Genomic DNA, 25350 nt, shown 5'->3' with positions numbered 1-25350 from the left:
AGTGTAGTATTGTATGTCTTTCACACACTCTTATAACCAATACTCACAGACAGAAGAAACATGGAAGACCAGTCGAAACAAACGCATTCACAAATATTGACAAGAGCTTCTCAGAAATAACAGAACTGCATTATGAACAGACGTGAACGAGACGTTGATCCAGCTTTCTCTCTTTACGTTTCCAAACAATGGGATGTGTTCTGAATAAGAGCTGTGCTTCTGAAGAGGTTAAATGATGAACACAGTCTGACAGCGGACGGATGCTTGTGCGGCTCTTCGTATCAAAACCAAAGCAAGTAGAAAAGCGCTTCCACACTGGTTTCACTCTCATGTAGAAAAGACTGAATTCAGCTCTAGCTAAGCTTTAGTTAAAAGAACAAGGTCTCTGGAAACAGGAATATTGGTTATTGTCGTGTCTGTCCATGCTGGTTTTGAAATCTGTAGTCTGTACAGGAAGAGGAAGTGAGGGTAAGTGCATACGGAGGCTGTGAGGGCTCAGTTATTCTCAAAGAGAGACAGCAGGTCGTCGCTGCTGCTGCTGGGAAGCTCTGGAGGATCCAGGAACGACAGAAGATCGTCCGGATTCATCAGCTCCGGCAGCAGCTGCAGGACGAAGACAAGATCATTAAGAAGAAGCACGCTTTGTGTAATCGTTTATTCGTCTGAACTCACATCTAACGAGGCCTCGCGTATGTCTGCGCTGCTCTGACCCTCCGGGTTGGACGTGGGGTTAAAGGTCATGTCAGGGTGCATGTGGCTGCTGGGGGCGGAGCTCTGCTGGCTGGGCGGTGGTCTGCAGGCAGGGGGCGGGGCACTGTGATGTAACAGCTGCATGCTGTGCTGCAGGGGATTGTGGGATTGATCTGTGTTGAGGGGGTGAGGCGTCTGTGACAGAAAACCAAAAATATGCATGAACTGACATTTAGGATGCTCAACACTGAAATCATCTGATTAATTTTAAAAGGGTGTACTTACACATTCATAAATTTAGGATTGCGGTGTTTTTTTAATTTAGTATAATTTATTTTTTATTTTATTTTTTCTAATTCACACAATTTCTCAGGTCACAGACATACCATTTTTTCTGCTAATGATATATGAATATATATATATATTTAAAATAACAAAACAAATGAATAAATGTAAAAGGATTTATTTTATCATTATTATTTGTAAGGTAAAATAAACATTAAGAAATGTTAAAAAAATTATAAAAAAGAAAGTGTGATTAAAAGTTGCGGCAAAACTGTGACAGATTAAAATAAATAAATAAAAGGGAATAAAATAAAACATATATATACTGTATGAATAATTTATACAAAACCACGTACATTTAAAATATACATGAACTGAAACATTTACATATATATATATATATATATATATATATATATATATATATATACACACACACACACACACACACACACACACATATATAAAGCAAATTAACAAACAAATAAATAGTTATTAAAGGTGCATAATATAAAAAATTACCGAATATTAATCGTAAAAATAATTAGAATAACAAATACAATAAAAAGAACTAGAATAAAAGTTAAATAAAAGTAATAAAAAATATATACTATAAGAAACTTACAATGTAAAATATTAGCATAACACAAATATAAGTATTGAATATAATTTCTATCACGTGATATAAAATTAAAAGTATATAATATAAAATCTAATAGTTTGTGTGAGTCTGTATGTACTGAGACTCACACTGTCCTGTAGGGTGTGCGTCAGGCTCTCAGAGGTCAAAAGGTCAGCGGGGGGTTGAGACCGGTGCGCCCCCTGAACGAACTCACTCACTGATGATGATGATGCTGCAGCGTTGCCATGGGGATAGTCACCAAACTTACTGTGGCCCTGGAAACTGTTGCCTGGGAAACAGAGGTCACATAAGAACATGCACTTGCATTTGTGTTTCCGTACAGATGAGTGATCTGAAGTGGGGGTTTCTGGGTAATATGACCGTACGTGGACTGGTGTATTGGTTAGTGCTGCTGTTCTGCTGCTGGAGGCTGTGGTTGGGGTACAGAGACGCTCTCGGGCCGAGCTGAGAGATCATGTCCATCACGTTGGGCAGCACCATCTGACCGGGACTCGTGGTTTTGAAGCGCTTGGACATCAGCCCGTCCGGGTCTTCCTCCGATTTGATCTGGACCGGCCTCCAGCTGCACGAGGGGTCTATCGTGACCTCCTCAAACTCTGAGCTGCAATGACAGGAGGGCGATCAAAAACACCTGAACCAGCTGCCCTGGATCGTTTCTGATCAAAGTTGCACTCTTTTAAGCCGACTTACTTCTGGAGAGCGTTTAAGATCCCCCACGTGTACTGATCCACCTCCAGACCTTCTAACAGAGCCGCTTTACTGAAGAAGACAAACAGAAGGTCAGTTCTGCTTCACTCGAGCATCTCAGTGGTGATCTGAGGACTGACCGGAGGATCTTACTTGCACACCGGACATCTCCATGTGCCCCGCTCACAGTTCAGCTCTAGATAGGACTCCAGGTCAAAGCACTGCAAGAGAACATTCTCACAACATTAACACAACGTTTAGACAACATTATCACACTCACCTGTACATATTTTGATGACAAATATGATTATTGACCCAAACACTTTTTAATTCTTTTTAATTTTAAAATGAATCCTTTTAATCAGATAAGATAGATGAAATGTATCAAATGCGGCAGTAAATACACTTATAATGTTAAAATAGATTTTTAAATCAAATAAAATGCTGATCTTTTCAACTTTCTGTTCATCTGTGAATCCTGAAAAATAAAACATATCACCGTTTCCACAAACATATTATGCAACCAAGCTGTTTTCAACATTAATAATAATAATCAGAAATGTTTCTCGAGCAGTAAATCATCATATTTTCATGATTTCTGAAGATCATGTGACACTGAAGACTGGAGGAATGATGCTGAAAATACAGCGGAGCATCACAGAAATACATTACACTTTAACACAGATTCACACAGAAAACTGCTGTTTTAAATTAAAATAATATTTCACAATTTTTTACTGCATTTTTGATTAAATAAATGCAGCCCAGGTGAGCAAAGACTCATTTATAGTGAGTGACAAAAAAAATATAATTTACTGAAGGCAATGCGAATTATTGAAAAATATATTTTTATATAATATGCAAAATCCAGACTTTGCATTAAGTATTTTATTTGTGTCTTTTCTACCCTCTTTAAAACTAATTCGAGACATATCTTAAATCCAATTAACATTTATTTGTAGCGATTTTCACTAAAGTAGAAATTTATATATACATTTTGTCAAATATAAAAGCCCTTGTGGCTTCTGCATTTGATGCCAAAGCAAGCATTGAATCCATTTAAAAGACTTGGGACCTGCACGTGTTTGCAGTCATGGCCTCTCGCCGGCAGCTGAATGCGTCTGAACGTGATCGGACACTTTAGAGAGATTCTGATGGCCGTCTGCTCCACGCCATCATCACCGACAGACACCGCCACGCTGCTGAAGCTCCTCTTCACTGAGAGACAGAGAACGAAGCTGATGAAAGCTCAAGGAATCACAGAGACCGGCCGTCAGGAGACAGACAGACGGACGGAAGCGATACCTTTAGCGACGCAGTGTTCTGCGGTGAGGAGTCTCTTCTTCAGTAAACCCTGCAGCACGGATCGAACCGACGGCCGGTGAACCAGCTGCAGGACGAACAGGTGCGACTGCAGAGAAAACACATCGCAGACGCTCACCAGACGAGCACCAGAGGACTGTGTGTGTGTGTGTGTGTGTGTGTGTGTGTGGACTCACACAGCAGCAGGCCGTCGCTGTGATCTGGATGGTGTTTCGTCCCGGCTGACACACGTGCTTCAGGTGCAGGGGTTTGTGGGAAGTCTTGTTGTCGCCGCGCTCGATGGTGAGCGGTGTGGCGTTGACGCTGACCTGCACCGACGCCGGCCAGTTTGTGTACGTCTGTCTGTCTTCATGATGATAACACTTGAACTGAAGCTCCAGATCAGACCTGAGACGCAAACAGGAAGACTTTGTGTGTCTGTTTGTGTTTTTATACACGTGTGTGTTTGTGGGCTGGGAATAAACCACCTGATACGATATTAAAATATTTAGCTGCCAGATTCAATATGTACCGCAATAAAAAAAAAAAAAGTTTAAATTAATTTCGAAGCGACTCTCGAAGTCACCGAACTGCTTAAAAAATTTAATGCTAAATTTAATAATTATATCGTAATAATTAAACCTAAATAAAATTTGAAAAATGCATAATAAATTCAAACTATGTGTGTGTTTTATTGCATCAGTAATTTCATCATCATTTTATAAGAATTCATTATTATAATTATTATACATTTTATTCTTGTGATACAATAATAAAAACTTATAATAAATTAAAACTGGTGTGGAATCCAGTATTACTTTTGTATCAAAAACTTTATCATAATTTTATTGAATTGTAAAAATATGAATTTTCATCATGGTGAAGACTTGAAATTTGTAACAGTAATATAATGAAATTTAAAATGATGTGAAATTATCAGCACCTTCACACACTTTTGTCTCTATGTGTGTGTTTGAGAGAGAGAGTGTGTGTGTGTGTGTGTGTGTGTGAGTGTGTGTGGTTGTGTGTGTGTGTGTGTTTGTGTGTCAGTGTGTGTGGGTCAGTGTGTGCGTGTGCCTGTGTGTGTGTGTGTGTGAGAGTGTGTGTGTGTGTGTGTGTGTGTGTGTGAGTGTGTGTGTGTGTCAGTGTGTGTGGGTCAGTGTGTGCGTGTGCCTGTGTGTGTGTGTGTGAGAGTGTGTGTGTGTGTGTGAGTGTGTGTGTGTGACATATCAGGACACAACTCTGTATAATGACATGGGTATGACACAGGTATTACAAGGAGAGGGAGATTTATGAGAACATAACCCATGTCCCCATTTTTCAAAACACTTATAAATCATACAGAATGAGTTTTTTTGAGAAAGTAAAAATGCACAAAGTTTCCTGTGAGGGTTAGGGTTAGGTGTAGGGTTGGTGAAGGGACATAGAATATACAGTTTCTACAGAATAAAAACCATTACACCTATGGGATGAACACACTTTACACAAAAACAAACGTGTGTGTGTGTGTGAGTGTGTGTGTGTGTGTGTGTGTGTGTGACTGTGTCTGACCTCCAGGTGAGCGTCTGGTGGACGGTGGGCTGCAGGTGGAAGATGTGATTACTGACGGCCAGGTTGTGCTCGAGTCTGAACGGCTGCAGAAGCACACCGTCCCGAACCGGGAACATCAGCCGGAGCTCCTCGTGAGGGTCAGCTAGGAAACAAGACGGAGATTAAAGGGATACTCCACCGTGTTTTCATATCAACTCGTCTTAGGAAAGGGAAAAACATAGTTTAATATGAAAACACGGTGGAGTATCCCTTTAAGCCTCTTTAATGATTCCACATTCTTAACTGTGATGTCATTATACTAACGTTGCATCTGTTTTTTATTAATTGTCCAGACTAATGTTCAATGCTCTTCTGAAATATCTCAAAACTTCTTTTAAACCCTTAAAACAAGACTTGTTGTTAAAAAAAGGTCTTGTTCTGTGAGAATATTTAGGTGTTTGTTTCTGAAAACAAGACCAGGAAAATCTTTTATTCCGGACAAGATGATGTCCAGCTCATACCTGGAGCAGGCGGCAGGGCATTAATGTTGGGTTTGATATCAGGAGGAAACGGGGGCTTCATGTCCTGGTTTGGAGACAGATACGGTGGCATACTACTTCCTGGGGTCACGGGGGGCGCGGGGTCACACGGTAACGGAGAGTGAGGGTAACCGCCCGTCGGCCGAGGAGGCTACAATCACATCAGATGAAAATAGAAACATCTGAAACATGAATATTTCTACTGCTGACTGAACATCTAACAAACATACCGCACTGTAATGAAAGTTTCCCGCGCTGAAGTGACTGCTGGGCTCCTTCAGGAAAAACAGAGAGAAACACATGTATAAACATGAGACTATATAATATTAAAATTATTATGAAACAATAAAAATATTAAATAATTTAACTTTTTAAAATTTTATTGTAGCAATCATTTTCTCATAATTTTATTGACACGTATTATAATAAATTATTATTAATTTTATATATGTTAATGTCTTATTAAATGTAACATTAAACACTTCATCATAAATAATTTTACTACTCTTAATAAATAGTAATAAAATATTTTTTTATAGTACAATAATAAAATAAATTAATTCTTAATTAATCTTTTAAATTAATTAATTTAATCATTTAATCATAATTTTTTTCTTCAGAATGTATTATAATAAATTATCATTCATTTGTTATAAAATCATAATTAAATATAATATTTATATATTTATTATAAAATAACACATTATAATAATGTTTAACAAATTATTAATTATATTATTATAATAAAATTATTTTAAGGAATTATCAAAGTCTAGTATTAAAGTACATTTTTAATATATCAATCACTCAAAAAAAAAAAATGTTTTCATAATGGTGATAATGCAAACATAATTAACTTTTTAATTTTTAATAAATTCTGTTGTTTAAAGTGGAGGACCTTGTAAACGGGAGTCTGGTGCTGTCTCTGAGGTGAGGAGAGGCCTCTGCTGGGGTCAAGGTTCGGATACTGACCCTGCTGAGAGGAACACAGACTGTTTGGACCATACTGCGACCCGTAGCTCACCTGGAGAAAAACAAGCACCTTCACTCAAATCTCAAACAGATACAAGAACAGCCAAACAGAGTCTGGTTTATGGGGGTCAGGTGCATCCCCACTACAGATAAAAACACCACACACACACACAGCTCACATCAAACTGCCTTTACTATCCCGTGCTTTTTAACTGGAACTGTTTCTTATTATGAATTGATACAACAGGCATGAATGATGATCAGTATTTTGCATATTCAACTAAGAAAAATGTTAAACGGCCAAAATAACTAGATTTTATATAACCTTACATTATGTTCTATAATTGGTACAGAGGCCTAATTTTGCGATATTGGCAGGGTGAAATTTTTTTTTCCACTTAATGGGCCATTTCATCTTGTTTGTTTCTTTTTATTTTTTAATCAGCATCAAAGGTTATTTAATGTAAAAAAAATCAGAATGCAACATAAAAAACAGTGGGAAGATTTTTTACATTTTTAACAAAAATTCGAACACATACTCTGGATGGACTTGGTCTCTCTAAGTTATAAATAAAAATATTTGTAAATAATTTAAGTTCTTAATAATTGGGCAAAAAGATCAAATTTATTAATAAAAAATTTAAATGAATAATATTAATATAGCATTTTTCATACATACAATGCAATAACAAGCATAAACAAACTTTTTTGGGCTACACTAATATGCAAATACATGCAGATTTAATATTATGCCTATATTTTGCATATTTACAGAAAAATCAGTGTACAAACATACTGTGCATATTTTAAATATTGCAAAGTGTAGAGAAAAATTAAAATCAACTGTAGATTCGACAAGTGTTGGGTAAGCTACTCTAAAAAAGCTAGCAATTACTAACTGCTAATTACTTTAACCATTAGATGTTATATTTTAAATGTTAAATCCACTATTGTTTTATATATTTTTTATATTTTGCATTATTGAGACACTGTTTTCCAAATGAATGTTGTTCAGTGCTTTGGCGCAATGTATTTTGTTTAAAGCACTATATAAATAAAGGTGATTGATTGATTGATATAGCATTGATCTTTAGTCAATACAGTATTTAATGTAATAACATCAGAAGTAACTGTAATTAAATTAGAGTAATCTTTTTCAAGGTAACCTTCTAATGCATTCCATTCAGTTCTGTATTTGACATCTGAGATGCTGATTTCTCACCTCTGCAGGATATGGTCTCTTCACCCCGTGCACTGCCCTCTGACCCCCGTATGACCCCGTCTGACCCCGAGGCTGACTCATGGTCATGACCCCCGGGTGAGCAGGGGGCCCCTGGGGGCCGGGCTGATTCACAAACTGAGTGCTGTAAGCCTGGTTTGGTCCCATTTGAAAGGAGGAACACATCTAGAGCACAAACAAACAAAAACGCTTTGTTCAAACTCATCGTTTCAATTAGAAATGATCATTTATCAATTACAGATGCTCCCTCACCGCGCCGTATTGGTTCATGTCCTGGTGTTGTGTCTCCTGTAGCGCGGCAACCGTTGCCGTGGCTGTAGCGGTCGCCGTAGCAGCGGCAGCAGCCACAGCAGCAGCGGCGGCGGCGGCCGCTGGTTGGCTGAAGTCAGAAGGGGGGCGTGTCTGCGAAGGCAGGCCCATCCCACCAGCGTGGTTAGGACCGCCCACATAACTGCACAACAAGGAGTTTAAAGAGTAAAAAATTGCTGTTTTCTTCTCACGTTTAATTTAAGAATAAAAACATCTCTTAAAAATGTTTGCTTGAAGACAAAACTTAGGGGGGAGTTTGTTGTGATTATTACATGATCTGCAGGGACCGCAAATCAGTGTCTCATCAATGGATGCTCTGCAGTGAATGGGTGCCGTCAGAATGAGAGTCTGATAAAAACATCACAATAATCCACAGTCCATCAGTGAACATCTGGAGAAGACAAAAGATGAAACACATCCACATGTTCACTGATGGACTGGAGTGCTGTGGATTATTCTGATGTTTTTATCAGACGGCACCCATTCACTGCAGAGCATCCGTTGATGAGACACTGATGCAATGCTACATTTCTCCAAACCTGATGAAGACACAAACTGACCTGTTCCCGAATCCTCCTCCAGGGTAACTGGATCTCCCGTACATCCCCGGCTGCATGAAGACCTGGTTTGGACTGGTCTTGGAGGAATACTGCTGGTGTCCAGTAAACTGTCCCGGGCTCATGCCTCCATTACCTCCTGTCATTGGGTTCATATGGCTGTTTGGGTTCACCATGGGGTTCCCCAACACCTAAACACACACACACACACACACGTTATGACATGCACTCCAACAGCAGCATGTGCTCTGAACAGTGTTTAATACACTCTCACCTGACTCTGTGATGTATTGGTCACACCCCATACGGTGGTCACCACGGAAACAGAGCCCGGCGGCTGATTGGTGTTTTGTTGCCAGGAGACGGAGTCATATTGAAACGATGCATCACTATGAAGATTACAAATGGATGTAAACAGTTAACATGTGCAGCAGTGTATTGATGTGTGTGTGTGTGTGTGTGTGTGTGTGTGACACTGACCCATGTGACAGAGCCGGTTTCATGTTGTTGATGTTGTCCTGCATCGGGTTATTTCTTTTCTGATGACGCAGCAGCAGAAGTCGACCCAGATCCTCACACCACGAGGACAGCAACGCTACACAAACACAAACACACATTAAATGGGTCATGTTTGATATATTTGGGTCATATCACTTGATGCTTTGCCCTGAAGTCCTGGAGCTGATTTGTTTTCTCTCTAAATCTCTGATTAACTGGTTATGGGGAAGAAGATTTGAGCTCTGAAAGTTACGTTTTCATAATACAGTTAACCCCCAAAAAGATAGTTTATTTTTTATGTCATAAGGAGTACACACACACACACACACACACACACGCACACTAGAGAGTGCTGTGTCATTTTCTATTTAGGAAAAGCCAAAGTTTAACTATCAGTTTCTATCCTGGGAGACACCTGGACCAAATTACACACTGTGTGTGTGTGTGTGTGTGTGTGTGTGTGAGATCATCACACTGAATTAGAGTTTATCTTTAAATTACATACAAACTGGTTTGTTACATCATCGTTCTGCTCAGTTTCTCCAAGATTAGGAACAGGTCCAAAAGCACCGTTTCAGCTCATATGGACTCTAATCTCACATTTTGGAGGTTAATAAGGGAGCTGAGACAATCATAGAGGACGGAGGGGTCTCACCTGCTGATTTGGGGGTGAATTTGTCCCTGTGTGCAGCACAAACAGCCAGCAGCCGATAGCCCAGATCCATGTCGAAACCCTGCTGACCGGCGACACGACTCACCACCTGACACACAGATATTATTCACACACCACTGAGATCTCAGCATTCGTGCGCGCATGCTTCATCATAGTTACATTTCATTATGGTTTTGGGGTTTCTGGGAATAAAATCTCTGATTTGCAAACCCTCGTCAGGTCGGCCCATGTTAAACAGCACCACACCCTGAGGCCTGGAGCACAGACGCTCATATCTGCGTCTTAATTACAGTCTAACACACATCATGTGTGTCTAAAGCACCTAATTAAACATCTGAGAGAGGTTTGGTTTAGCCCTTCTTCCACATTCTCCTTAATTGCAGCTCAGATCTGCACGCGAGAGCAAGCTCTTTCTCTGCTGTAGAAACGTAATATAAACTGAACTGAATCAGTGATAAGAAGATGATAGAAGGGAAAAAAAGAATACACTACAGAACTTTTTTTTTAAAGACTGAAGCACAATTGAACAGAAGAGTAGAGTAGTTTACGATAGAAAAGAGCAGAACGGAATAAAAAACAAAATTTATTAAATTGTAATGTAGTATAATAAACCTGTAAAAATAGAATAGAATATTTAATGTTATGTGATTGGAAACAGATGGTAATTTCACACAAGGTAAATGTTTAAGTCGGTACAGCTGATTGTTCATATTATTAACAGCAGATGAATGCTGACTGCTGATTGGTTAAGAGACTGAAACCTCACCGTTAGGCATCCCATCAGGCTTTGCTCAAAGGGCCGCTGAAACGCTCGTGGATCTCCGCACCAGTCCAACAGCTCCGTCGCCGCCGTCCGGAAGTTTGCTGGATTTTGCAGGTGCTGAACATAAACATGAAGTTCATATGATGAACCACTTGAGTTTATGTGAGTTTATGGATTTGACGTTTGAATGTGTGAAAGGCCCTTAGATATTCATCACTGAACTACAATCCTGAAAGTCTAATAGTTCAACCAGAGCTTGAATGCACTCCAGGTGTCCTGTAGGGGGGGTCATAAATCCATTAAAGGTGCCATAGCCAAATCCACCCATTCATTTTCATAAACAGTCTCTCAAATGAGCAGTTCCAGGTTCTCACTACTATGATGACATAGTTGGTGAAAGCCCCGCCCATTTGTGATGCTCTCTGCCCTATTAGCATAAACCCCGCCCCGAGTGAGAAGCAGCGGTCCATCATTACTGTTCTCTTGCTGTAGCTGCTGGAGATACAGGGTAAACGCCAAAGACCCATTACAAGTGTTGTGTGGGATGCTACATTTGTGCTAATATTTTACACCGGACTGCCTCAGAAACAAGAGTTGTGCAAAGATTGCTTCTGAAAGAGGGATCGATACCAACACTTTGTGCGCAAACATCCCGACTCCAGACAAAGTAAGCATCACGCATCATATTTTGTTTTCCAAAAGAGTTTCCTGGCTCTCTGTAAGGCTGATGTTGCTAAAGCTACTATCGTCTCTGCCTGTTTTCATTTAGGACGACTTTCTTGTGCTACCAGAATGATCCTGAATAGGAATGTGGTAGTTAAAAACGGCATTTGGAAGCAATTTGTGAGGTCAGTAACACGGTCACCCCCAGTTAAACCGTGAGACCGGTTTGCCCACGAGCATGAGCTCTCGAAGCTCGGAGCAGGGTTGCCAGGTTTTCACAACAAAACCCGCCCAGTTGCTTCTCAAAACTAGCCCAATCACATTTTGAAGGGGATCCCCTGGTAAAAAATCCGCATTCCAGTGGGGTAAAAATACATGTTTTTGGTAGGATAACCCTGGTAAAATTCACATTTTAGGGGCTAAATATCACGTTACTGGGGTCGCTTAAATCCGCGGGAAAACAGCAGAGCTCCGCACTCGTCTGAAAAGAGGAAGGCGGGAGCATTAGCTCATTTTCATTTAAAGGGAAAAATCACAAAAACAGCTCATTTTGGCTCATACCCTAAAAGTGGCAATTTCAACAAGCTATAAAAAATTATATCTGGGGTATTTTGAGATAAAGCTTCACATATACACACTGGTGACATCAGAGAACAATCGAAAATATTCTATGGCACCTTTAAAAAACTGGCCAACGAGATAAAGGAGATCCTACAGGTGTTTTAAAGTCTCGGGTCTGTAGAGATGTGTTTCCTTCACCTGTCTGATGCAGTGGAGGCGGTCGTTGGTTTGCTGGATGTGTCTGTCCATCGACGGGAGAGAATTCATCCTGCTGGACCGTCTCTGACCCTATCGCCCGGCCATCCAACACAGATGCACCGTGTTCACCTGATGCACCATGAAACAGAAACTGCTTAGACACACAGAAATCAGATGATCAGAGACTCTTTTAATGCCAGACAGGAAGAAACCACCTAGCAACCATTTAGATCAGTCTAAGCAACCACCTCACAACAACTACAATTTCTCGAAATATTTGTAAAATACTGATGCAGTGAAATGATTTTTTACTGAAACACCGAAACCAATACTAAAGATTTCATTTAGACAAAAACCTAAATTGAAAACAAATATTTTTTTAATAATCAATTAATTAATTAAATGTATTTACTAATCAACACCCAAATAATGAGTGGAATACATACAAATATTTAATTAAATATTTAAATTGCATACAAGATTTAAATGGTGGCTGTAATAAAAACTTGTTTTCAAGACAGATTCATTCAAACATACATTAAACAATGAAGACAACAGGTCAAGTATAAGTCAGTAATTATAGTTAACTAAAACTACAGCCATAAAAATCTTCACTTGAAATAAACGTTAACGGAAAGTAGATGTTTTCATTTAATTTTATTTTCTTATGTTAATTTTGTTTAACTTGAAATAATAACATAACTAAAATTTTAATAAATTAAAACAAATAAATAAAATAAATAAAAACTATATACAGTAGAGATTTAAATAAATCAGGAACGTATAAAATAATAGCATATAAAAAATTAAAAATCTTATAAAATATCAACAAAAACTGTAATCATGTATCAAACATTAAAAATTTAAATAAACTTGTAAAAATATAATAAATATGTAATATATTAATAATAGTATTTAGCTTAATGTTTCTCTCTAGAGATACAGTACAGTAATTTCTCCTATCATACTTTAGTCTGCATGTCATCTTTATTATTACAACATAAAGAGGTACATAAATGCACTGAGATTTATTCCACATTAAGATGAATGTGTGTGTGTGTGTGTGTGTGTGTGTGAGTGTGTGTGTGTGCTTTAAAATAATAAAATCAGGTCAGAATATCAGATCCATTCCATAATCACATGATATTACAAGAGCGCTTCTCGTTCACATCATCCGTGATATTTATAGTGCAAATTAACAGTATATGTGCAACTGCAGACACTCAGACTGGAGCATCCCAGAATGCACCAGCAGGAGTTTGGCAAACATACAGGATCTCTCAACTATCAGACTATGGGCTGCAGCGGCTGGAACACTTGCATAACTAACAGACAATGTGCTCAGACAGGTCACATGACATCACACACACACACACACACTAAAGGATGATGGGGAAAATGCAGAGAAGCAGTGGAAGTGTTTCCTGCTGTTTAGTGAATGTCAGTAACCCTCCACAATCACACGTCTCTAGTTTGTTTGTATTACATTACACAACAAGACGGCAGTTCAGACGAGACGCGCACTAAAGCTCCAGACATCTGAGTGACACACACACATGCTGGATTATCCTTAAGCATATCCTTATACTTTCATATTAATTTATTAACTTATTCATACCCCATCACGCTGGACGATTATCATACACATACACCATCACACTGGATGATTATCATATTCATACACCATCACACTGGATGATTATCATACACATACACCCATCACACTGGATGATTATCATACACCTACACCCATCACACTGGATGATTATCATATTCATACACCATCACACTGGATGATTATCATATTCATACACCATCACGCTGGACGATCATCATGCACATACACCATCACACTGGATGATTATCATATTCATACACCATCACACTGGATGATTATCATACACATACACCCATCACACTGGATGATTATCATATTCATACACCATCACACTGGATGATTATCATACACATACACCCATCACACTGGATGATTATCATATTCATACACCATCACACTGGATGATTATCATACACATACACCCATCACACTGGATGATTATCATATTCATACACCATCACACTGGATGATTATCATACACATAAACCATCACACTGGATGATTATCATACACATAAACCATCACACTGGATGATTATCATATTCATACACCATCACACTGGATGATTATCATACACATACACCCATCACACTGGATGATTATCATATTCATACACCATCACACTGGATGATTATCATACACATACACCCATCACACTGGATGATTATCATACACATACACCCATCACACTGGATGATTATCATATTCATACACCATCACACTGGATGATTATCATACACATACACCCATCACACTGGATGATTATCATATTCATACACCATCACACTGGATGATTATCATACACATAAACCATCACACTGGATGATTATCATACACATAAACCATCACACTGGATGATTATCATATTCATACACCATCACACTGGATGATTATCATACACATAAACCATCACACTGGATGATTATCATATCCATACTCCATCACACTGGATGATTATCATACACATAAACCATCACACTGGATGATTATCATATTCGTAAACCATCACACTGGATGATTATCATATCCATACACCATCACACTGGATGATTATCATACACATAAACCATCACGCTGGATGATAATAATATCCATACACCATCACACTGGATGATTATCATATTCATACACCATCACGCTGGACGATCATCATGCACATACACCATCACACTGGATGATTATCATACACATACACCCATCACACTGGATGATTATCATATTCATACACCATCACACTGGATGATTATCATACACATAAACCATCACACTGGATGATTATCATATTCATACACCATCACACTGGATGATTATCATACACATACACCCATCACACTGGATGATTATCATACACATAAACCATCACACTGGATGTTTATCATATCCATACTCCATCACACTGGATGATTATCATACACATAAACCATCACACTGGATGATTATCATATCCATACACCATCACACTGGATGATTATCTTATTCATACACCATCACACTGGATGATTATCATATTCATACACCATCACACTGGATGATTATCATACACATACTCCATCACACTGGATGATTATCATATTCATACACCATCACACTGGATGATTATCATATTCATACACCATCACACTGGATGATTATCATACACATACACCATCACACTGGATGATTATCATATCCATACACCATCACACTGGATGATTATCATATTCATACACCATCACACTGGATGATTATCATATTCATACACCATCACACTGGATGATTATCATACACATACTCCATCACACTGGATGATTATCATATCCATACACCATCACACTGGATGATTATCTTATTCATACACCATCACACTGGATGATTATCATATTCATACACCATCACACTGGATGATTATCATACACATACTCCATCACACTGGATGATTATCATATTCATACACCATCAAACTGGATGATTATCATACACATACTCCATCACACTGGATGATTATCATATCCATACACCATCACACTGGATGATTATCTTATTCATACACCATCACACTGGATGATTATCATATCCATACACCATCACACTGGATGATTATCATATCCATACACCATCACACTGGATGATTATCATATCCATACTCCATCACACTGGACAATTATCATATTCATACACCATCACACTGGATGATTATCATATCCATACACCATCACACTGGATGATTATCATATTCGTACATCATCACACTGGATGATTATCATATCCATACACCATCACACTGGATGATTATCATATTCATACACCATCACACTGGATGATTATCATATTCATACACCATCACACTGGATGATTATCATACACATACACCCATCACACTGGATGATTATCATATTCATACACCATCACACTGGATGATTATCATATTCATACACCATCAAACTGGATGATTATCATACACATACTCCATCACACTGGATGATTATCATATCCATACACCATCACACTGGATGATTATCTTATTCATACACCATCACACTGGATGATTATCATACACATACTCCATCACACTGGATGATTATCATATCCATACACCATCACACTGGATGATTATCTTATTCATACACCATCACACTGGATGATTATCATATCCATACACCATCACACTGGATGATTATCATATCCATACACCATCACACTGGATGATTATCATATCCATACTCCATCACACTGGACAATTATCATATTCATACACCATCACACTGGATGATTATCATATCCATACACCATCACACTGGATGATTATCATATTCGTACATCATCACACTGGATGATTATCATATCCATACACCATCACACTGGATGATTATCATATTCATACACCATCACACTGGATGATTATCATATTCATACACCATCACACTGGATGATTATCATACACATACACCCATCACACTGGATGATTATCATATCCATACACCATCACACTGGATGATTATCATATTCGTACACCATCACACTGGATGATTATCATATCCATACTCCATCACACTGGACAATTATCATATTCATACACCATCACACTGGATGATTATCATATTCATACATCATAGATTCATCACACTGGATGATTATCATATTCGTACACCATCACACTGGATGATTATCATAATCAAACACCATCACACTTGATGAATTTCATATTTATACACCATCACACTGGATGATAAGAACATTTATATAAGTATTAGCATATCAGTATAATAGCACTAGTATATTCTATGACACATCATATTGAACAATTACCATATACACATACCATGGGAAGGTACCCATATCTAAACATCTATGGCATTACCAAGGTTGTCCCATCATGTTCACTCACGTTTTTGTTAGTCTGAATGTGTCTGCTCTGAAATACTCATTCAGTAGTGTGTCTGAAAGCACTGATAACTGAACGCTTCCCTCTGTGACACTGATTCAGATCAGCCTCAGGAAATGAGGCCTTTCCTGTCAGAGGAAGAGAGTGAGTTTTACAGGCTCAGACAGGAACTGGTGCAGGGAGGAACACGGACATCTGAACCGTCAACCGCTGTGTGTTCGGCTGCTGGCTGCAACATCACACGGCCCGCTCATCTTCACATCGCCAAATGTTTTTGTGGTTTAACTTGAGTTTTCTGTCATTTTGTAAGCATATTTAAGATCATACTTCAGATATTTAATTCTCTCTCTCTCCTGCGGTTGGATCTGATGATGTCATTAAGATGCAAATAATTCGGCAGATGAGATAAAAATGCATTGCATAATTCCAAAGTTTCTGCAGGTTTTATGAAGGTCTATTTAAGACCACATAAAGGAAATGAAAGTAATAAATGGAATGGAACACAATACATCAGTATGGTTTCTAAATTGTAAATGTCTTAATGTTTGAAAATACAACTTCCAATAGATCTCCATAACTTTTGAATTCATTTAAAAAAAAAAAAAGTTCTGCTTCCAACCACTAGAATACGGAAATAACGTTTACTGTGCCTTCTGATGCTCTTCTTTAGTATTTTTGTCTTGTTTTCCAATGCAAATATCTTAAGATTGCTTACTTGAGAAGCAAAATGACATAAGATAAGAAGTCTTGTTTTCTGAGAGATTCATCTAAATGAAGTGAGCATAAATCAGTCAATGTGCTGAGAAAAATCATCTAATTTCAGAGGGAAATCATGTTTTGTTCTTGTTTTAAGCATAAACCGACTTACTTTTGTTTAATTTCTCAGAAAACAAGACTTCGTGTGTTAATTTTACATCACAACTAAATGTATGCTGATATTTTAGATATTTGTATTGGAAAATAAGACAAAAATATTGAGGAAGATACTTTTTGCAGTGCATGCAACATTTAATGCCACGACCTTCCGCTTTGATTTAAGACCTTTTTAGGCATTAGAAACATACATAGCCTGTATTTCAGAGCGAAACAGGATATTCAACAAACGTGGGTCAGCAATTTATTTTCTCCATGGAAAAATATGGGAGGTGTTTCAAAACAAGACAGCTGAAAATAGAAAGTTGAGCAAATTACTACAGTTTATAAGACCAGGAATATTTAATTCTGATTTCATGTTTAACAACTTCATAATGCAGAGATAAAGATGCTTGTCACTGCTGCTCACAATAGTCAGTGTTAACAATACGGCTCTGTTCTGAGCACACACAGTCTATTATAACAGCTAATATACATCACCAGAGTCATGTGGTAACACACACAGACATGTGTTGCAATATATGCACATGACTCAGTTGCATTTGATGTTTATAGATTTTAAAATATAAATTAGAGAAGGTTTTAGATTTTCATTTTCTGAAGTGGGTGATTTTAATGCTAGTTAGTCTCAAATCGCTCCGGTGAACAACCAGACTTTGTTAACAAATGCGTCTGTTTACGCAACAACGAGTTTATGTTTGCACCATCATGAAGTATTTGGAACAAACATGTTCTGACTTCTATTCGGCTAAAACCAAGGTGCGTTTATACCCCCAACACTCCTCCTCTAAATGCCTTCTTTGAGAAAACATCAGTTTTAGGCCGATCTAAAACGAGACAGATGCATTTCATATCAATTTAATCATTTATCTGGCAAGCAGTCATGAAATAAGCAGATCACGTGCATTTAGATTGCCTTTTATTTTTATTTTTACAAAATAAACCTTTTTAGGGGGAAACTCCATAAATAATATTTAAAAATAAATACGTAAAAGTATACATTTAAAAGTGTATATATTTATAGTTACTTAATTAAATAAGAAAATAATTTATACATACATTTTTTACATTTATATATATAAATAAATATTATATTATTAAATCTCTGCTAAATGCATACATGTTTAATTTATTGTTATATATATTTATTTAAATGTTAATATTTATATAATATATATATATATAAAATATAAATACAAATCAATTATCTAAATAGTTTTTTTTTCTATTTATCTATACATAATTAGTCAAATATTTATTTATTCATTGATTAATGTAATCTGACGGCTGAATTCTTACCTGTGCATGATCTGCGTCCACAGGAGCGAACAGGAAGATGCTACGGATCCATCAGATGCTCATCTGAGCTGAAAAGAAAAAACATATGATTTTTTGACCATGTTTTAGAGTACTTTTTAATACATATTTACACTGGCTCTTTGCATGATGTATTCCATTGGCTTTGTATTGCACTCTGTAAAACGACAGTAAAGTGGAATCAAGTCTTGAATTCAGTGCATGTTCATGCTATATTACGTGGTTAACTTCTTCATAAAGAATGCATCAGTGATGTGAATGAATCTGGTCTACATGACGCATCTGTGTCTGGAGCCTAAGTAGGCAGCACACTAGGTTTCATAACAAAAGCAGAATCATCATTATAATTAATCTGATGAACAGTGAGCCATTAACAGACAGAGGAGAAAGAAGCAGACACGTCCCGTCCATCAGACGAACATCAGGACTGAATTCATCCGGGGGCGAGAGTGATTTTCCAGCAGTGTGTCTGGTCGTTATTTTTAGAGTGTTTTGGAGACGAGTGTGTGTCAGCGTTCTCATCCTCACACATCACACATCACACATCACACATCACTGCTGATTTATTCAGATCCCTCACTCTCCACATCTCAGACTGCAACCCACGCTGAAATAACTAGATCATGTGCAGTCAGATGGTGATTAGCATTAAATAAACCATTTCAGGCTGATGCATGGGTCTTGATTGAAATATGAATATTTATATTTTGATATATTTACATAATAATGTGCATTTATACGCATAAAAATATTACATATACAGTATATATATATATATATATATATATATATATATATATATATATATATAAATTGTTTATTTCTATTTATTATTCTGCCAATAACATACTGAATTATATAATATTTTTTTCTTTTTAAATTAAAAATATATTTAAATGCATTTAATGTATATATAAGTGTTGAAACATTTATATATATATATATATATATATATATATATATATATATATATATATATATATATATTATATTGAATATTTTTGCTAAATGCATAAATATATATAATATATGTACAAGCAAATATCTAAATATTTGTACACACACACATATATATGCATATATATATATATATATATATATATATATATATATATATATATATATATATATATATATATAAATAAATAAAAATTAATATACAAATATTTAAAATATTGACATTTTAATAAATAAGTAATATATATTTAAAATACAGGATCAGACAATATTTGGCTGAAATACAACTATTTGAAAATTTTCTTAGCAATGCATATTACTAATCAAAAATGACGTTTTTATATAATTATGGTAGGAGATTTACTAATTATCTTCATGAACATGATCTTTACTTTATCCTAATGATTTTTGGCATAAAAGAGAAATCAAAAATGTTGATCCATACAATGTATTTTTGGCTACTGATAAAAGTCTATTTTATGTGCCAAAATACACACATCTCTAGAGACAAACACCATCATAACATGACTTTTAGTCTGGAAATGACTTCACTGGAAGCTTGTTGTGTCACTGCTGGTCACATCCCACAGGAAAGATCCGCCGAAGTGTTTCTGTTCCTACAGGGAGAGAGTTTTGTATCTGGGAATGTCACAGCTCACAGCTCTGAACACACAACACCTCCTCTAGCTATCATTCCCACATCTATCCTCCCTACAGACCTAAGACCAAAAATGAAAGTAAAATGGTTCAGTTTAGGAGGTAGTTCAACTGACCGGTAGCTTCAGCAGCTTTCAGAGGAACAACATCATTAACGTGTAACGTCTACAGTCAGATCACATTACAATGAGCCTGTGTGTGTGTGTGTGTGTGTGTGTGTGTGTGTGTGTGTGCTGTGTAAACACACTGACTCTGAGAGCTCCACTGAGCTGTGTGCTTACACAAGGGCATTAGCAGAGGTTAGTGAATGATTGTAGGGCATTATCATCGAGCGCAGAGCCCACACAATGTGAACAGATGACCGTTTAACTGTGAAAACGCAGAAGAGCCTCGGCGTGACGTCTCAGAGTCGTTAACACGTCACACGCTCTCCCAGCTCAACTGTTTGTATGTCTGCATGTGTTTAGACACACAGGGCATGTCCTCAGACCGCTCTCGTTGTTCACATGCATGCTGGAAATGAGGCACATTTCTGTCCTTTTTCCTCTCATTATTTAAATCTGTACGCTGGATTTTTTTTGTGTGTGTGTGTGTGTGTTTTTGCATTTAAAATTTATATGCATGCATTTTGCTGACAATTTTATCTAAAGCAACTAGTATCCATTGTTCAGCTATATTTTGTTATGCTTTTCACACGGCACTATTATATGACTTCTGAAGTCTTACAATAAAGCGCAGAAGTCACATGTGCTTTAGAAGCTTGATATGGTCGTTATGATCTTTTGTATGGAAATAAAAAATATTTACGTTTTATTTTCCAGTAAAAGTATACATTTAAAACAAGATGCATTTATTTCAGAAACAAAATGCATTTTCTTGCAACGTTATTGTGTGTGTCCGGAGAATATGTGACGTTGGTAAATCTCGGCCTGCATCAGACGCTCACGATCAGACGCTCATTAAAAACAAAAGACATCAAAACTAACGCTGTTCGTAATCTTTCTTAAAAATACACTGTAAATCGTAATAAGTTAGCAGAACTCAAATAATCTGAATTGATCGATTACATGAAATATTTGGCTAATTTCCATCTACACAAGCATATCAATCGCACTTCACATCAATACTAATTTAACTTGTGTTAATTAACTCAATCTCTGAAATTCTTTTCTTTTCAGTCTCTTTTTTTCATATAAAGACACTTTCCACCATCAGTCGATTCCTGATAGATATAATATGATCAAGTCCCAGACTAAACCTCTCTTCCTTCCTATATTTTTTAAGTTTTAAATTAGTGTTAATTATTTTAGCTCCTAAAATGTAAACAAAAATGAGAAATGTTGGCTTGGCAGCTAGCTGAGATAAAAAAAAAAATTAGGTTAAAGTTTATTTTTTTTCTAAATGTGATTCAGATTTTATTTTTATCTTTTAAATATTTTTATCTTTTATATTTTATAATTTTTATATTTTTAAGTATGTCTATATATACAGCATATAAATAAATAAATAAATAAATAAATATAATAAGCAACATTTCTTTTTATATTTTATGTTATTTCATGTTTTGTTTTTTTTTGTAACAATTTTTGTTTTGTTATGGTGACCTACAGGGACCCCAAATCCTAAAAACGAGCTATTCAGCTCACTTCATTTGTCAGTATTCATATCTGACCAGATGTTTCTCCATATAAGCATCTGATTTCTTGATCTGACATACTGATAAACTATTGAAATATTCCTGACTCCAGACTGATTGGTGCTCCGCTAGACACAAAACTAACCCTGACCAAAGCGATAAACGCAAGTAAAGAAGTAAAGCAAGCAGCTCTTATACAACCCCTTCAAACGCAGCTCTTCTCATCAGAACTATCTCCATTATAAATCGTTATACGTGGCGGATTTTAATCACAACGATAAAGCGTCTTGAATCATGAATCCTAAGAGAGATCAGTGCACAATCACAGGATTCCTCCTGACTTTCATCCTCCTCCCGTTTCCTTCTCCTCCATCACTTTATGAGCTTTGGCACCTCAATCATTGACGAGTACAGCTCCACCCTCACAGACACACACAGAGAAACCCATCTCTGGCTGTTTATTCTCTGCAAACACACACAGAGGATCATCTCTCAGGAAGAAGGGAAGTCATGGCTGTGATCAGCGCACTGGAACACTTCCATTTCATTGTGATGGAGACGCAGTCAGGCGAGACCGCATCATGTCAGGGGTTTTAGAAAAAAAGTTTCTTCTGCTCACCAAGGCTGCATTTATTTGATCAAAAATACAGTAAAAAATCTGAAATATTATTACGATTTAAAAAAAACTTTGTTGATGTCAATATATTGTATAATGTAATTTATTTATATGATTCAAATCTGGATTTTCATCAATTTTCAGTGTCACATGATCTTTCAGAAATCATTTTAAAAAGCTATCAAATTTTTTATTGTAACAATATTTCACAATATTATTAAATTAAATAATTCAATTAAATAAATGCAGAAGAGACTTCTTTCATAAGCATAATAAATCTTAATTATTAAGGTAATAATTGGTAGTATACAGTTTGTTAATACTTAAATGTAATTTAATATAGTTTGTGATTATTCATGAATTTATTTATTGTGTGATATTTAGAATTTTTTTGCCATTTATATGAAGCAAAAGAAGTTTGAAAAATCAGTGGCATCAAAGTAAACTGAAATGACTTTTCATAGAAAAAATATATACATTTTTATATAAAACCATACATTTAAATGTTTTAATAAAAAAAAAAAAATGAATAAATAAGATAATAAAATAATAATTATATAATAATAATTAATAATTAACAAAATCAACGACAAGAAAATACTATTTCAGTTCTTCTTCCAAAAATAAAAATAAATAAAATTTCAGTTTATTTCTAAACTTGAAGGTTTCTAACTGTCATTTACCACTACACAGTACAGTACAGAAATCATCATTTACTTCTCTGTTGACTTTCTTCTGAAGAACACAAAAGATGCTATTTTGAAGAACATTGTCCAATATGGACATTAAAAAAAAAAAAAACACTTCTATTTCATTCATGTTCATTTTTGGGTGAACTGTGACTTTAAGAACGAACAGGGCAACCAATGTAAGTCTAAAATACTAAAAATACTAGATACTAAGCCCGTGACTTTAAATATGATCATATAAAGGACTAAAGCAACTAAAAATTCAAAAATAATTGGTGATGACATCATCAAGGAATCTGAGTCATTAAACATCCTGATCTGGAATCAGCTGTACGTGCAACAGTGTGTGTGTGTGTGTGTGTGAGGAAGTGTCTCATACCATTGTGCACAATAACTGCAAAGCACATGAGCGCAGCGTTAAAAACAAACTTTTTTTTAATGAAAAATCATTATTAATGTACTATGAAATACAATGGAATAATACTAAATATTAACATTTAATTATTATTTAACTATTATTTTAATTTAATGTTTAACTTGTATCCGAATAACATTTGTATTTATTTTATCATACAAATATAATTGTATTAAATACTGTATTAATTTCATAGCACATTGGAAATGTTTAATATCATGATTATTATTATTAATCTTAATATTTTCATTCAAATAATACTTTATATTTTATTATACTAATTATATTTCATGAAATATTCAATGTATTTTATAGTAGACTAGTAATATTTAGTAATTATAATTATTATTTTTATCATTACTATAAAATAAAAATTGAATAATGATTTAAATATTAACTATTATATTTATTTTAATATATTTTTTTAATTAAAATTACACTTTATTATTATATTTTATAATACAAATACTACTTTGAATATTCCATTTATTTCACAGTACAGTAGTATTTAATAATACTCAATCAGTGCAAATGATGGACTTGATGCGGATAAATTAAGCAAGTACACATCTTTACTCGACTATTTGTGTAGAATTAACCTGGATATTGTCTAGAAGTAGGTGTGTGTTTGTGTGGCATCTGTGCAAACGGATGTGTTTTTGGATGAAGGGAGAGGTCAGTGACCTTTCTACAGACCTACGAGGGAGTCTGCTGTGTGTGTGTGTGTGTGTGTGTGTGTTTGATGTAGACCGACTCACAGGCGTCTCAACGCAACGGAGCAAGACAGATTATCTGAACGCAGATTACACAGCCTAAATAAGACCTCTCTCCTTTTCCAGACGACTGTAGTGTGTACAAACAGAGCGGCGAGAGAGGTTTACCCTGGTAAAACACACACACACACCCAGACACACACACACAGACACACCACATCTACAGCTGAGAAGGACGGAAGACCCCCTCGAAAGAGTAGAGCCCCTCCTCAGATTCTGGACAGAGAGCGAGAGATGGGATCAGAGCTTGCCACGAGCAAAGACACACTTACCAAGAATCACCTCCGAGTTCATTTTTAATGATGCATAAACCGCAGTCGAACAAACA

At 36.2% G+C, this 25350-nt stretch overlaps 1 protein-coding gene across 7 annotated transcripts in view; it reads right to left on the bottom strand.

Moving 5' to 3' along the window:
• The window catches only part of LOC113055777 (zinc finger MIZ domain-containing protein 1-like), a 26469-nt gene continuing 1119 nt past the window's right edge, over positions 1-25350 (bottom strand). For 4 of the 7 annotated variants that reach the window (XM_026222130.1, XM_026222133.1, XM_026222132.1 and 1 more), the window contains 22 exons: positions 19262-19329; positions 12111-12261; positions 10692-10805; positions 9908-10013; positions 9235-9349; positions 9029-9143; positions 8758-8945; positions 8141-8339; positions 7871-8053; positions 6575-6700; positions 5907-5951; positions 5659-5827; positions 5159-5300; positions 3805-4015; positions 3611-3716; positions 3381-3523; positions 2459-2526; positions 2309-2377; positions 1984-2219; positions 1726-1886; positions 673-885; positions 1-603 (listed from right to left, as the gene is read on the bottom strand). In XM_026222130.1, coding sequence (XP_026077915.1) covers positions 496-603; positions 673-885; positions 1726-1886; positions 1984-2219; positions 2309-2377; positions 2459-2526; positions 3381-3523; positions 3611-3716; positions 3805-4015; positions 5159-5300; positions 5659-5827; positions 5907-5951; positions 6575-6700; positions 7871-8053; positions 8141-8339; positions 8758-8945; positions 9029-9143; positions 9235-9349; positions 9908-10013; positions 10692-10805; positions 12111-12179 — 2886 coding nt within the window. In that variant the 5' untranslated portion in view covers positions 12180-12261; positions 19262-19329 and the 3' untranslated portion in view covers positions 1-495. Of the gene's footprint in view, positions 604-672; positions 886-1725; positions 1887-1983; positions 2220-2308; positions 2378-2458; positions 2527-3380; positions 3524-3610; positions 3717-3804; positions 4016-5158; positions 5301-5658; positions 5828-5906; positions 5952-6574; positions 6701-7870; positions 8054-8140; positions 8340-8757; positions 8946-9028; positions 9144-9234; positions 9350-9907; positions 10014-10691; positions 10806-12110; positions 12262-19261; positions 19330-25294; positions 25312-25350 lie in introns of those variants that run through there. The other 3 variants (XM_026222131.1, XM_026222129.1, XM_026222134.1) reach the window with 2 other exon arrangements.

The sequence above is a fragment of the Carassius auratus genome, chromosome 37 (assembly GCF_003368295.1).
Source record: "Carassius auratus strain Wakin chromosome 37, ASM336829v1, whole genome shotgun sequence".
Classification (NCBI taxonomy): domain Eukaryota; kingdom Metazoa; phylum Chordata; class Actinopteri; order Cypriniformes; family Cyprinidae; genus Carassius; species Carassius auratus.
The sequence above is the reverse complement of the archived record's forward strand: the minus strand, read 5'-3'. Positions and strand labels throughout refer to the sequence as shown.